General features: G+C 52.3%; 1 protein-coding gene across 3 annotated transcripts in view; it reads right to left on the reverse strand.

Annotated features, from left to right (window-relative positions):
• Positions 1-1,227: 1,227 nt before the first annotated feature.
• Positions 1,228-15,184, reverse strand: part of SENP5 (SUMO specific peptidase 5) — a 15,033-nt gene continuing 1,076 nt past the window's right edge. The window contains exons 2-10 of one of the 3 annotated variants that reach the window (XM_074190752.1): positions 8,906-10,373; positions 7,145-7,250; positions 6,893-7,040; positions 6,304-6,351; positions 5,240-5,317; positions 4,348-4,485; positions 3,401-3,484; positions 2,280-2,330; positions 1,228-1,918 (exon numbers count right to left, since the gene is read on the reverse strand). In XM_074190752.1, the coding sequence (XP_074046853.1) occupies positions 1,808-1,918; positions 2,280-2,330; positions 3,401-3,484; positions 4,348-4,485; positions 5,240-5,317; positions 6,304-6,351; positions 6,893-7,040; positions 7,145-7,250; positions 8,906-10,340 (2,199 nt within the window). In that variant the 5' untranslated portion in view covers positions 10,341-10,373 and the 3' untranslated portion in view covers positions 1,228-1,807. Of the gene's footprint in view, positions 1,919-2,279; positions 2,331-3,400; positions 3,485-4,347; positions 4,486-5,239; positions 5,318-6,303; positions 6,352-6,892; positions 7,041-7,144; positions 7,251-8,905 lie in introns of all 3 variants that reach the window. The other 2 variants (XM_074190751.1, XM_074190750.1) reach the window with 2 other exon arrangements.

Consider the following 15,184-nt stretch of genomic DNA (forward strand, 5'->3'; position numbering starts at 1 on the left):
GCCCTTCTCAAGGCTGGAACTACAGGAGGCTTTTGGAGGGTAAAAAAGACCTTCTGGACTGTCCAATGGTCATGCTTTGGTTTAGCCAAAAAGGAGGCTTGGGGTATGAAAACAAAACCTCTCACACAGAAGCTGTGCAAGACCTGAAAAGCTTTAGAGATGGGGGAAGGGGCAAACACGTGGGGGAGGGAAACCAAGATGAACTCAAGACAACCGGTTACATTGATCGATAGGATGTCCTCCTGGTGCCGATACCATCCTCGTGGCAGGTGGCATCCAGAAGGCTTTCTCTACCTGGCTGCTTGCCTGGGACAAGTGGCCCTGGCCTGGGGCAGCCCCGGGGGGAGAAGCTATAAGGAAAGCCCTTCTCCTGGCTGCAGCCCCCTCAGGTGCCCAGTGTGGGGATGTGAGACCGCCTCAGTTAGATCATTCAACACCCAACACACACCTGAGTAGGAATTCAAGTATAACCTGGAATTTACTGAGCACTTTCTATACAAGCTCCTGGGCATCCATGCACACAGGCAGAAAGCACAATATGCTCAACATGCATCTAAGGAGTTTCCCTTTCCATGTAAAGACATGTGACAAAGAGCCCGATTCAAGACACCAGATCCAGAGATGGGATGTGCCTGGACTGGACATCCCCAAGAATGCCGAGGAGGGAAGCAGGGACCTGACAGGGCTGGGCCCACCCACCTTGGCACATCTGAGCTCCACAGCCCCCTGAAGCTGAATCGTGTGTGTGCGTGTGTGTGCATGTGTGTTTTAAATCTCTTGTCCAAGGTCACACAGCTAGCAAGTTTGAGTCTGTATTGGAACTCAGAGGCTTTCCACTTGCCACCTAGATGCCCCTCCAAAATCTTACAGTTCAGTTACTAGACAACAGGAGATACTTTCTTAAAAAAAAAAAAAACCAAACCAAACAAAAACCAGGAAGCATTGATATTGAGGAGCTGACAAGGATGGTGCCGCCTCTGAGAGTGACAACAGACAACCACCTTTCTTCGCTCTCTCCTTGCCAGGCAACGAAAGGCAAAGGGCAACTCCAAGAGGACTCCAAGGGGCAAAGAATTCCCAAGTGTCTGGCCAGGTCTACCAGGGCCAGACCAGGATGACCAGGAGGGAGTTCAGTGGCCACAGGAAGCTCCAGTCTGGCAGAAAGCATCCCCACATCACAATTCTTGATTTCAATCCCACCCCCCCCCCCAGCATCTGTTTCCTGTCTCCCCCTCCCCACTGTCTGTTGTCATTCCAGGGTCTAGTCTTTTTTTTTTTTTTTTTTTACCACAAAGGGGACAGTGAAAAACAAACTCTCCACAAACAAAAGCTGCCCCACATTTGGCTCCATTTTCCAGGAGGTCTTGGCTACGATAGGGAACCTCCCAGGGCTTTCACTGGGTCTTCTGGCGGCGGGGCGGGGTGTCTCCCTGAGGACCCCAGGGGCCTGCATGTCTCCACAGGACTGAATCTGAGACCAGATCCTGCATCTTTAGGTTCCCTTCGTTCTAGCACGGCTGGTCTACAAGGTGCATCCAATCTATGTGTTGGCGGGTTTTGTTTTTAATATTCCGTACTGCATGCTTGGCCTATGTGCATGCGCTCGTATAATAAATATTAAATACAAGAAATATCCATAAAATTAGAAAGGAACAAAAGTGGACATGAAATATTACATAGTAGCTGAACAAACAGGGCAGGGGAGAGAAACCAAGTTGAGGTAAGCCGAGTGGCAGGATGCCACCTGCCGGAGCCGTCTGCGGCACACGGAATGGCCCGAGGTCCAGGGACCGCCGGCTGCCCCGATTTAGTCCATGAGCCGGCGCTCGCACAGCTCTTTGTAAATCCTTCTCCGAACACGTGGCATGTCTTCTTGGGAGAACTGGAAAGGTCGCTCGAAGGCCAGGCACTTGCAGTACTGAAAAAGTCGACCTATAAACACCATGTGAGCTCCCCTGCCCTTCCTGGGGACCCCATAGAGTCTCTCTACTCAGAGCTCTGTCTGCAGCTTCCTCTGAAAGAAGGCTGCCACAAGCTGTGGAGCTGGGGGGGGAGCATCTGGCCCCAGGGGCCCCTCACCCTTTGGAGCTGCCTGAAGGCTAACCTGCAGCCACTGGTGAGAAAGGCACAGGTTGCTTGTCTATCCTCATCTATGGCTAGAGGTGAAAACTGGAAATGGAACAATTCTGGGCCTATCTTCAATTCCCAAGAGAGACTCTGGAAAGGCATCATCGCCCACCAGGGACCCTCAAACAGCCCCAAGAGGAGAGCCTGCTTACCTGGAGCACAAAGACTCCACAGTCGCTGTCGTTTTTCTGTTGCGGAATGCACTGATGAGGGAGAACAGACAGGAATGTGATTGGAGGTGCTGCCGGCTGCTCTTTCCCACCTCCCCCGCTGCGTTGACACCCAAGGACGTGGGCACCAAGACCCTCTGGAAGTGGCCCCGTGGCTTCAGAGCAGCTGCAACAAGCAGCCAGCACCCTAGCCCTGAACAAAGGCTGTTCCTCAGATGCAAGCCGACAAGCCTGCGTGTCTTGAAATCTCTGGGTTGGGCTGGGGACTCCCATGAAGACCCCATTTTCCTGGCTCAGCCTCCAACCATTCAAACTACCCTGCTCTGAATCCAGCCTGAGGGGCTTGGCTTCCCCACAACACACGTGAACTGGGATGAGGCAAGTACTCAGCCCTTTCCCCTTTCTTCTCCCAACTCCTGGAAACTGAAGTCAAAACTGCCAGGAAACCCCACCACCCTCATCCTCTCCCAATAACATCTTTTTTTTTTTAACTAGAGCCTTTTTTTTTTTGGCAGATAAAGCTTATGATTTACAATAAAAACTGAAAATAAAGAACTTTCCCTCCTAGGAAGGCCATCTGTGCCAGGGGGCCTTGGGTGTGCTGGATGGTCCAACCCCTTCTTTCCCTGCCCTGGGTTTCCCATACTCCAGGACTCAGGCAGGAGAGACAGGGTGGAGGGGCTGGTTCCCGTGGAAGAGAGGCCATGCGCTGCTCCGTCCACAAGGGCCACAGACAAGACCGAGACCTGCCTGCTCTCTGGGGAGCCGCTCGGGCCTCAGGAGTCAGAGCTCTCTCTCCTCAGTGCCTCCTGCCCCCAAATCCTTCAAATCATTCCCAGGATTCTATCACAAAAATCCTATTGACCAATGGTTCAGGGTGGGGGTGACCTGTGTGGCTCACTGGGTCATTGGTTCACACTCTGGGCTCCAAGTCTCTCTCCTTCCACAACAACAACTGATGATGGGACTTGGACTCAGACTCCAACCCTGGCAGGCGTCCAATCGGCTAATCCAGGAGAGGAGCCTCTGGCCTCCCAGGCAGTGGAGGAGGAAGTTGCAAGGCCCCCTGCCCTGTGTCCTGGGGCTGACTGTCCCCCACTCACCTTCGTCACAGCCGTCTGCCAACCCTGAAGAAACTCGGGTCGGTTTTTTTCTTTCGCTTCAGTCAGCAAATACTTTCTTATATTCTGATGAAAAAACCAAGACACGCAACCACTGGCTCCTAGGTCTGGGAAGACTTGGGACCTTCCCTGGGCCCTGCCTTTCAATCCAACTCAATAAGGACCCACTTGCCGGTGCTTTGGCGCAGGCACCCACTGGACTATCCCTCCACAGAAAGGACCCGCCCAGGGTCTTTCATCTGCAGTTTTTCCCACCCTCAACTACCTTCCAATGTCTGAAGTGACTGAGTCACTGAACTAAGCAAGTTTTCAGGAGATTAAGAAAAATGACCAAAGGAATGGAATCAGGGAGACTGAGTTGTTATCTCCTCCAATGGAGGGAGGGGAATCTAAGGAGAGCAATGCAGACCCTGGTGGGGACCTTGGGCAGCTGGCAAGACCAGGGCCTGTGTGAGGCAGTCACCTTAAGCTACAAATACCCCAACCCTCAGGTGCAGAGGGGACTCCCATGTGCCACCAGGGCAGAGAGGCCCACAGTGGCATGGTCCCCAAGGTCTGCCCCTCTGCCAGCGCCCCCACAGCCGTCATGCTCAGCAGACATAACCGAGGCAGGGACTGCCCAAAGCAACTCCTCCAAAGGGCTCCTCAACACAGTGGGGAGAGACAAGGGGAAAATGAAGAAAGTCACAAAGCCAGGGGGTGGGAGGTGGGGTGGGGGATGGGGGGTTTCAAGGATGGTTCCCCGGCAGCTGTTCATCCAAGTCTATGGTGCTTTCCAGCTCACGTGGTCCAACAGTCTTGTTCGCGCAGTGAGGTGGCCAGGATGATGGTGCTCTGATGCCTCCAGTCTCTGGAGCCCCCCCCCCCCCCCCCCCCACCGTCCTGACTTCCCTGAGGAGCCAGGCTGGAGGAAATGTGCCTTCACTTACCTCAACACAAAACTTAAAATGGATGCCTTGGGAGTCGTAAAAGGAAATAATTCGATTTGAGAGGGTCACAGTAATGAGAGACCAGTGGACTTCCAGGTGAATGGGAATCAGGAGAAGGCTCTTTTTGAACAAATCCACCTGCCCAGGAAAGAGAAAAAAGTGTCATCATCACGGGGGCCAGGCGGTGCCCACAGGTCTGAGACAGGCTAGAGAAGATATGCAGACATACAGAACATAGACAACAGCAAGCATGCACGCATGCACACACACATACTCATATCTGGGTCATTCCAACAGACCTCCCTGGCCCCCTGACCACTCCACTTGTACCCATGACTCTTTGATAACAGAAAGAAAAGAGGCCATGTCCACAGGTTTGATGCTCTCCCTGCCCCTCTCCTGGCTCCTTCTGGCCAGCCATCACCCCATTGTTCCCAGGCCTTCCCTGTGGGGGAGTCACCAACAGACCCTGGTCTGTCTTGCTGAGGCCCAGCCTTTGGCCTGCTGCCAACCCCATTAGTACAAAGTGTCTTTGGCTTTTGTTCTTTGCATGCCCAACCCTTAGCACTAGCCTGGTATACAACAGATGCTTAATCAATGCTTAATCACACTGACCACAAGGTCCAATCCCACTGTCAAACCTTGGTCTCTACCACCTGCTCAACCTGCCACCCCCACCCTGAGACTTGCCCATTCACTGAAGGTCTTCATCTAGGTACTGTCCAACTTAAGTCTGTGATAGAACCTCAAGGAAAGTGCAGCACTGGACTGACCCTCAGATGGTCGCTCTACACTGCTCCAAATAGGGCTTCACTCACCCACACCCCAACACCTAGAACAACAAGGAGCTGCCCCCCCCCAAACCTAGGCCAACAAGGAGCTGCCCCTCTACCTTTTTGGTCCATCTTTTTACTCCATTGTATCCTTTGGTTACCAGCTGTCTATGGAAAAAGCTGTTGAAGAAGTGAACCTAGAAGACAAAGGCAAGCAGACACATTACATGGGGAGCGCCACCTGGGGAGGAGGGACAGTGCTCCTGGGCTCTTTTCCCTAGGACCTAAGTTGCGCCATCACCCTCAACCCCAGGCACCTCGGGACTGAAGGGATCAGAGGCCAGAGCACAGATGTAACTCCCCCCCACACACACACATTTCTTGGTAGATAATGGAGGGGTCTGCCATTCTTGCTCCAGCTCATTTTACAGATGAGGAAACTGAGGCAAACAGGGTGAAGTGACCTGCTCAAGAGCCACATGGCTAGGTGTCCAAGGCTGGATCTGAACTCACTGGCCCTCGATCCGTGGCACCCCCCCTGCCCTCCAGATGTCAGTCCACTCTGCATTGACAACCCAGCCTGGGCTCCCGCCCTCAGTCACTGCTGACCACGTCCACGTCCACTTGGCCCACATGGCTGAACATAACCACAACCATCTTCCCAGGGTGGTGCTGGCACTGTGAGCCCCCACTCATCTTCAGGCCCCCCACTACAGTATCCACGCTGGCCTCAGATGCTGTCTTGGCTTCTCTGCCCCTTGCTTTTTAACTCCCCCCTCCCCCACTGCTCCAGCTCTTCCCCATTCCAATCACCCTTCGTTTCTAGACTATTATTATTTATTAATTTATTATTATTCAAACCAGACTAATCCATGTGGGTACCTTCAGATGTCGGCTACTCTGATAATCAAGGCCTCTCTTTCTATGAGTGCAGAAGGCCAGTCTGCCCCCCGCCCCAATGCCACAGCTCCACGGGACCCCTGTTCAGACACAGCCTTCTTCCCTCCTTCCTCTAGGCTCCCTCAGTGTGGTCTACACCACACCCAGACCTGCTGCACCTGCGTGGGAGTCTGCCCTCTGACCTGCCAGCCCCCGGGGAGCAGGGATCCCTCTCTGCCTGTTGACCCCTCCCCCCAAAGACACACAGGGCAGGGATCCTCCACTACTAAAGGGCCTCTCTTACCTTGTCTGGAACAGCGTCCATTATCAGCTCACCATACATATTGATTACCTGAAAAAGACCAAACAGTTTCCATTGTTCCCCAACCCAGCAGATTCAGAATTTCTGTTGAGCTGGGGGGTTCACAAATGGTTCCCCTTTCTGATGACAAAGTCAGAGCATAAGTGCTGACATAGGCCCCTCCTCACAACCCTCATGTGAGCTCTACCCCCATTTTATAGAGGAGGAAACTGGGGTGCCACCAGTGCACAGCCAGGCCCAGAGGCACAAGCACTTAACCCACCTAAGGAAGGGCTTCTGATCTACAGAACAGACTCAGAGATTGTGGGTTCCCTGGTGCCTGCATGCAGCAGGTGCCTAATGAGTGGTTGTGGACTGGCTGCCTGGACCTGTGGCATAGATGGGCAGTTCTAGCGTCCAAGCTGGTTGGCCTGGGGGCGCTCTCCCCATTGGTGAAGGGGATCCTCCACCTCTCCCTGCTCTCTCCTGAGGTCCAGGATATGGACACCACCCCAATTCCTCAATGGTTCTGGGGGCAGTTGTGTGGTCCTCATGCCCTGTGGCTACCTCCACCCCAGAAATGCCATCTAACCTGGTCATTCAGCCAGTTCTGACCATCCAGTGTCGCCAGGTCATCCATGTCCAGCATGTGTCTGTTGTAGAAGACGCGGAAGTTGCAAGTGGAAGATTTGGGGTGCCTGGCCCGGTAATTGGTAATTTCCCGATTGATGAACGGTTTTCTGAAACAGAGAGGAGCAGGTGAGAAAGGAGAGTTGATCCTTGTCCTGCTCAGGGGAGGAGGACGCAGACACACAAGTGCACGGGATCTCTGCGCTCCACCAACCTGTTGGAAAAGTCTTCATTAAAGACCTCCTTCAGCCTTCCCAGAACGTCCTTCTCACAGAGGGGGACCAAGCTGCCATACTTCTTCATCACCTCATCCAGGAATCCTAAAGAGACATCATTATAAGCTAAAAGCAAGCCGCACATTCACCGAGGCTGGCCAAAGCACAGGCACACACAACCGAGAGCGTCCTGGACTGCAGTTCTTGGAGTTTTGCGGGGTGTTCCCTTCAAAGTTATGCCACCAGCTAGAGCTTGGAGAGGAAGGGGAGTTCCACAGGCTCAAGCCCCAACTTTGCTGTAGCTTTCACCCAGGGAGATTCCTGCCCCAAAGTCTGAAATGGTTTTAAGTTGTTGTCAAGCAGAGCCATCTGACCGGGCATCAGAGCGAATCCTCACACACAGCCAAGCACAAATGAACAGAACACCACGTTGAGCCTGTGAAGGGCAGAAGACAAAGGACCACGCCAACAGTGAAGGACCTTGAGGTCAAAGAGAGATGCTGGGACCCACTTCCCCAAGTCCCGATCCCTTCCCTCCTCAGTGGCCGAGCCAAGGCTGCCCTGGGCAGCCCAGAGTCACCCAGCACAATCAGCCCAGCCAGGATCCTCTCCCAGCTCCAGAGGCCTCAGCTGCTCCTTCCAGCTTGGGCCACGACCCCTATCTTATGTTCTCTTGAGCTGCCTGGGGGGGGGGGGCATAGATACCTGAGCTAAGGTTAAAAAACAAGAACAAGTCCAAAGTCGAGTCCACTGAAGGCCAGGGTGTGCCCATCCGGGAAAAGACCCAATTTCTTAGAAAGTGACTTGTACCAAGTGAGGGATCGCTTCAGGTTTTGTGCAGACAAAGGAGAAGGGTGAGAGCCCCAAGGCCTTGATGGAGCCTTCCCTACGAGCTATGCTCCAGCAGGGGTCACAGCCTTGGGCAGACCCGAGAGGGCACAGCATGCTGAAGGATCGACCCCTTCGGGAAATGGTCCTTTGTCTCCCTGATGAGGGAACCAGAGCTCCAAGTCATCCAGACTGCCTCACTGATCACTGGGGCAAACCAAATGTTCTAAAAGACTGTTGCCCTAAAGTCCTTGGGGACCCCGAGTGGCCGGGCAGACTGTGAAGGAATTAGAGGCTCCAAGGCTCTGGCAGCTCTAGAACAAGCTGGGACAGGTCACGTATCCTTTTCAGACTACCTGGGTCTCAAACGTGGGTCCCCCGGGGGACTCCTCCCTCCCTCAGGAACTTGTCTCCTGAAGAATCCCCAAGCCTCAGGTCACCTGTTCTTCCTGAGCACCTGAATCACGGGGGTCCTTCCGGCAGTCTCTGCTGTACTGTGTAGGAAAGCACTTGGCAACTCCTCCAGGACCCCCAAACATACCCTATTAACTCCACAAAGTGTCCATCCCACAATAGAAAGTCACCCCAGTCCTTCCCACCCCGACTACCCCACTGTTCCCAGCTCCCATATTACACGACTGAAGGAACAAGGCCTCTAAGCAAAGATACCCCCAAAGACCACCTCACAAAGCTCCAAAAGACTCCTCACTGCATAGACAAGCACATGGGCTGTCTGCCTCCCCTGACAGGGAACTGCCCAGCTGGCCTCCCCACCCTGGCCCCAGTCAAACTCCCAGCCTCCCCAGAACTGCAGGGGTTCAGTGTCAGCCTATGTGTCTTCCAAGAAGTTACTGGAGAGAGAGGAGACATGGGCACTGGACCGATCAGCCTGGGGGCCCCATATCCTGGGGGGGGGGGGACAGGAGACATACCACAGAGGCAGGAGGACAGCTCTTCATCCTTCACAGGGGATGCTTTCTGACTGCTCTTTACACTTCCCCCCTGCCATCCCTCTTTGAGGCCAGTTTGCTGTGAGGGAGCCTCCAAGGGGTTCTTACAGTACGGGTGGTCCAGTAACTTGGCACTAAAGATGCTCCGGGGACGGGGAGCCTCAGCCTCCGTTTGGCCCAGGCCCCCTGTAGCCTGCACAGTCTTGGGGGATGCAGGTTCCTGCCCCGGCACCTCCTGGCCACCTGCTGCCTTCTCCGCTCGCTCAGGTGGAGGCACCTTGACCTTGATGTCCCTGGTGTCCCTCGTCTGATCCTCTTGTCCCACGGTTATAGTTTCTGGTTCTGTTTCCGATATGAAAAGGTCCCTGGAGTGTTGCTCCAGTGGGAGGATCTCACCGGTCAGTCCAGCGAGGTGGGTGGCATCACCATTCTGCTGGGCAGGGGTCGTCTCCCCCCCACAAGGCTCTGGGCCTGACCCGGGGCTTGCTCTCAGGGGGCCATTGGGGGAACTGGAGTTCTTTCCCTTGGTGGTGGGCCCAGGAGCACAGCAGTCCATATTGGGGAAGAGAGCTTGAGGGAGAGGTGTGGGGCTACAAGCCCCCCCCTCACAGCCTTCCTGGCGGTTCTCCTGATGGTCTCTGGCGACCTTCTGCACCCAGCTCCGCTGCTGGCCCTTCCGAAGCTTCCACGTTCGGCCCCTTGTCTTAAACCTCGGGGATTTCAGTATCCGGTAGCGAAACCTAATCATGGAGAGTTTCTTATAGACCCGAAGCAGCGAAATCCTCCTACCCCTGCGCTGGCTGAGCTGGAGTCTTCCTGGAATTAGGGATGCCTGCTCTGACTCCATTCTCTTGGGGTCTGGCCCTTGGTAGCATCTATAGTAACAACCATTTCCCTTGGGGTTCCTCAAGGTGACTAAGGTGGGGCTGGGGGTCTCCAACCGGCCCTCCCCACTGGCTGTCCTAAGTCCGCCAGGATCCTGGTGGTCAGTCCTCTGCCTACAACCATTGGCCTGACCCAACACGCTGCCCACTGGCAAGCCAGCTGCCACCTTGTGGAGTTCTTCCTCCGGTTGGCATTCCTGGGCAGGATCAACCACAGATGCTGGCAGGCTTCCCACGAGGTGTCCCCGGATGTGGGGGCTCACGGTGCCGGGGACCTGGTGGCCGCGAGAAGCAACCAGAGCAGCACGGGCCTTGGTGGCTGGCTCCGTTTTCTGGGTCCGTTTCCTCTGCAGCCGAAGAGCCTTCCTTCGCCGCTGAAGGGAACGGTACAGTCTGTGCCAGGTGCTGTGGGTCTCCTGCTTGGCATGTAACAGGCAGAACTTCTTCAGCCCCTCAAGCCCAGCCACCCACTTCTCGGAGGAGGCTGGCAAGCGGCCCCCAGGGCTGAGCAGAGCTCGGCGCTGGCCTTTCATCGTTCTGGGGCATTATGGAAGCTGGACACCAAGCTGCAAAGAGAAAGAAAGTTACATTTTAGAATAGGACCAAGGTCAAGGTCTCCAAGGGAACCCATGAACTGATGCTACCAGTCCTTCCTTCTTCAGCTTCTCTTCTGGGAGGTCAAACAGCCCCAGCTAATGAGTCTTGATCAAAGAGAAGAAAGGCCTCAGGACTCTGCCTAGGCCCTTGCACCAGCACCAGGGAATCAGACAATCTGTTGAGTCCCACCTCTGGAGGCTGTTCTAGAAACCCATAAAACAGCCATTTGATGTGATCAGGCCATAGACTGACGGGATGTTAGTTGAAGAAAAAGCCAGAGAGAGATCTGCAGCAGAGGCTCAGGTTCAGCAGGATGACCCAAGACAGACAGACAGACAGACAGACAGACAGACACACACACACACACACACACACACACACACACACACACACACTTTGACAATCTGTAATCCTATGTGTCCTCTTTTACACATTTAAAAATATTGTCCTGGGCAGAAGTCTGTCCAAGGGTCCCTGACACTAAAAAGGACAAGGTCCCCACTTCAGACTGATCTAATTCAACTCCATAAGCAATGCATTAAGTGCTTAATAGGTACCAGGCACCTGGGCCTGGGGGGAGCTGGGGGCTTGCATTGTACTGGGAAATATCCCCAGCAGAACAGTCCAGTCATGAGGTGACAGCAATCTTTTCCAGAATGGAGGGGCAAAGTTGATGAAGCCACAGGTCCTGATATGGGGCGGGGGTAGAGGGGAAAGTGAGAGAGTCCTGGACTCTTGGTTTATGAGCCCAAGTCCTGGAAGTCTGAGGGTGCCCTCCCCAGCAACAGGAAAGGGGCAAGGACAACGAGTTGAAGATATCTGCTGTTTGAGGTCTGAAAGGCAGCCAGGGAGGCTGGCCTGGGAGTCAGCAGATTTAGGAATCTCCAGTATGAAATCCAAGGAACTGATGGGATGGCCAAGGGAAGTAGAATGGAAGGAGAAGGGGGCCCAGGAGAGTCCATGGGACAAATCCAGGAAGGAGATGGAAGAAGAGGACCAAAAGGAGGTCCTGAAAATCTAGAGAGCAAAGAGTTCTCAAGGAGGAGAGCAGCCAAGAGTGTCCAAGGCTGCTGGGAGGTCAAGGAGGAGGCCCAAGGAGAGGCCATAGATGTGGTGATGAGAACAGGGTGGATGATAAGCTTAGTAAAAATCAAGGGGTATTCTGATGGGAACTGGGAATGACAGAGTCGAGGTCCAAAAAAAGGAGATGTGCTGGAACAGACTGACTCTAATTGGTTGATATTTAAGAGAGGGGACTGTGCCTGGCTTATAAAAACAAACCAACCACCTTTCCAAGTTCAAGTAAGAGAGAAAGAGATCTGAGAGTCTGTGTGAGCCCCTGGGAGCTGCTGCACAAAAGGAGGGGAGATGCCCCCCAATCTGGCCTCACCTGGTTCCCAGGTAAGTGAAGACATTTTGCAGGAGCTGAATCTTAAAGGCACTGATAGATTATGGGGGGACTGGACACTCAGGACCCTGGGGATGTTTGGGGTGGGATAGCTGGGCTCCAGGCTGCAGGTCTGATTGCCCTTGAAAGAGGAATGGGACCATCTTGCCCCCCCCCCCCAGGAGGCAGGGGGTTGGGTGAATTGTGTCAAGAGACTGCTTGGAGCCAGGGAAAACCATTCCCTCCCAATCCCAGCTGGTCAAAAGTGTGAAATCCTCTATCACCTCAACAAAGGTGAGTCCAATGACCAGGCGTGCTGGTGAAGGGATCTCCTGCAGGCTGGATTCCATGAGGCTGAGACTGTTTCAGGCAGGGGCAGTGTGTTCAAACCCTGGCTTGGCTCCCATGTCATGATGTCAAGTCATTTAATACCCAGAGTTCCCACGTGTAAAATGAAGGGCCTGGACTCTCATCCTAAGTTCTCTTGAACTCTAATAATTATTCTCTGTCAATGTCTTGGTCTGCCTCAAGGTGAATGCTTCAGCCTGAAAATTCTGAATTGAGCTACATGGAAAGCCTTCCAGAGCTACATGGTGGGTCTTCCAAAAACAAGATTTGATTTATCTAGGTCAGCAGTTATGAATTTTGTTTGTGTCATGGACCCTGCAGACAGTCTAGACATCAGTACTGAATATGAGTCTGCACCTGATTAAAAAGTAATTAGGTCCAACCGACATCCAACACAGACCTCATTCTCTCCCCTTCCACCACCTCCCTCTTTCCATACTCTTGTATTGGTTCTAATAAATGGTTGTTTTTCAAAAAGTAATTAGGAATTATTTAACAAAAGAAACAAAATACAACAGAGAATACAGAGAATGTGAATATATTTTTCCAAGTCAATACTCCCTACCCTCCCATGCTTACAGATGATTTAAAGGCCCTTGTTTCTATTTGAGATTGACAGCTCTGGCCTAGGCCCCATAAATATATAAAATAAAACACAAGATCACCAAGAAAACCAATAGTACTGAAATAGCTATCAAAATATTTTTAAACACCAGGTTAAAAAACTCAAATTACAGTTCCATCAAGAATGTGGTACTTGCCTCAAAGGGCTCAGGATGGCCCTGGAAGGCAAGGCCCTGACCTCAAAGACAGACGGGATGAAGTAGCCTCTTGCAGAAACCTAAGAAGATGAACCCAATAATTGCAGCCATATGTGGAAGAAGAGGGAGCTAACATGAGGATGGTAGACATCAAGAACAAAACTCATTCTCCTGGGTCATTCACAAGGTCTCCCATACATTGAGAGCTGAAAGAGACCCCAGACTTCACTTTACACCTCTGACTTTATTTTATCCCTGGTGAGTAATCAAAATGCTTGGGTTGAGACTGGATAGAAACCCATGTACCCTGAATCTAAAGCCCTTAACAAATGAGCTCCTTGAGAACAGACTGCTCTGAGGTCTGAGGTCCTGGGAGTGCTTAAGGAATGTTCACTGACTGCCCACCCTGCAAGGAAGCAACCGGGAGGTTCCAGGGCCCACCAGACAAATCCTTAGGGCTTCACTCAAAACTGGAGGGCAAAAGTAAGGAGAGGAGGTAGGGGGCCCTTTCCCCTCAACTTTTTCTCATTGGAAAGCTAGGCAGGGAACACTGGATCTAACTGAATTGAAGGAGAAACTTGGAATTCATCCTTTCCAAAGCTGTATAAGAAGATTAATATGATTGTTTATCAGTCAGCGGCAATAAGAAGATTGTCTTAAATAGACTAATTAACCAATTAACATCCCACATGGTGATACTATAATAAACCCTACATCAAGACAACTTCACAACTGACTTAAACAGGGAAAAGGCAATGTTTCTGAAAAGTCACTCCCCAAAGTAGAGGAAATCCTGGGCTTTCCTTGTTGTCTGAGCCAGTTGGTGACCCAGCACCGGTGAGACAGCCAGCACCAGACATGGATACTTTGTGGTTACTTCCTGCGTGACCTTCGACAAGTCACAGGCTCCTTAGGTCTCAAGGCCCAGCACAAAGGGATTCTGGCCAGATATTCTTCCAAGTGTCTTTCAGACGGAAAATTCAATGAGATGTCTGACTTTCTCAGAAACACTTAAAGCCAAACATTTCAATATTCAATATTCATAGACAGGCAGCTGCTCCTGTGGAAAGACAGCCTGCTGACCCTAGTAGGGCACCATATATGGGAAGAGTCAGAGCCCCCTCCATTCTAGCTCAATGCCCTACCTGGAGAAGGGCAGGAGGAGTGGGCATGGGAGTGGCCTTTGGCCACCCCATCTGGAAGCTTCCTGCCCTCTTCCACTGGCTATCTCTACACAGTAGCAAAGAGGAGCTCATTCCCTAATGTGCTAGTGATGAAAATTGAATGTAACAGCTTCAGGTTGGAAAGCCTGGACTTCCACTCCTCCTTCCCAAAGCTGGAACTGGACAGCAATTAAAACTGGTTCAGTCTGGAGATACGCAGAGATGGAACTCCAAGAAGGCTGGGGCAACCACTAAATACATAGTAAGGGTTCCTCAAGGTCTTTGGACTTAGCTCCCTCCCTCCTCAAAGGGAATTCTACTCTGTTGGGCTGTGGAAAATAAGTCTGTAAAATTCCATTATAAAAGAGGGGGAAAAAAAGCCTGTGGCAAAAATTGTTCCTGGCTAAAGACCCCCCCCCCATTTAAAGCAACCCCCAAGAGTGAAGTAAGTAAATAGAAATGCCTAGTTTCTGGCAACAAAAAAATGGCAGGTCAGGAAATGTGAAACACTGACTTCTTCAAGGCCCAAAACCGCCCTCTTCAAATGAGTCAACAAGCATTAGGCCCTTGCTGTGTGGGGATGTCACCTGGATTCTTTAAAAAAGTACACTTCTAAAGCCCTCTTCCAAAATGAGTGAGCAGAGGTGAAGAGAAGTGGCCAGAGAAGGGAAGGGACGTGAAGCCAGCCCCGCAGGCCTGGGGATGCCCGGCTCTGCCCCTGCCAGTGTGGCTGGGGCTGTGGGTGGGAGCTGGGTCACAGTAGGGACGACCTTCGTGACTGTACTTTTTTGCCAGGCTTATGCTAGATCTTAGAAACAAAATAACATAAACCCAATTGGAATTTTCCTTTTCTTTTTGGAAGCTGGGTGTCCTTATCTCTCCACAGGCTCAATCTCAATGCTGCTCCATTTTCCCAAGCGGGGCTCCTCAGGCAGCCCAGTGACCTCCCAGCTCCCCAGGGAGCACCAGCTTCCTTCTCCCCCACTGGCCAGGCAAATGGAAATTTCTTCATGGCCTTTTAAAGACTGACATAGCACCATATCAAAAGAAGAAAAAGAAAAAAGATTTCTAGTCGTACATTAAGAAATGCTGCTAAATGTCTATATTAGATTCAGCTCTTT

Source organism: Macrotis lagotis, chromosome 6 (assembly GCF_037893015.1).
Source record: "Macrotis lagotis isolate mMagLag1 chromosome 6, bilby.v1.9.chrom.fasta, whole genome shotgun sequence".
NCBI lineage: Eukaryota > Metazoa > Chordata > Mammalia > Peramelemorphia > Peramelidae > Macrotis > Macrotis lagotis.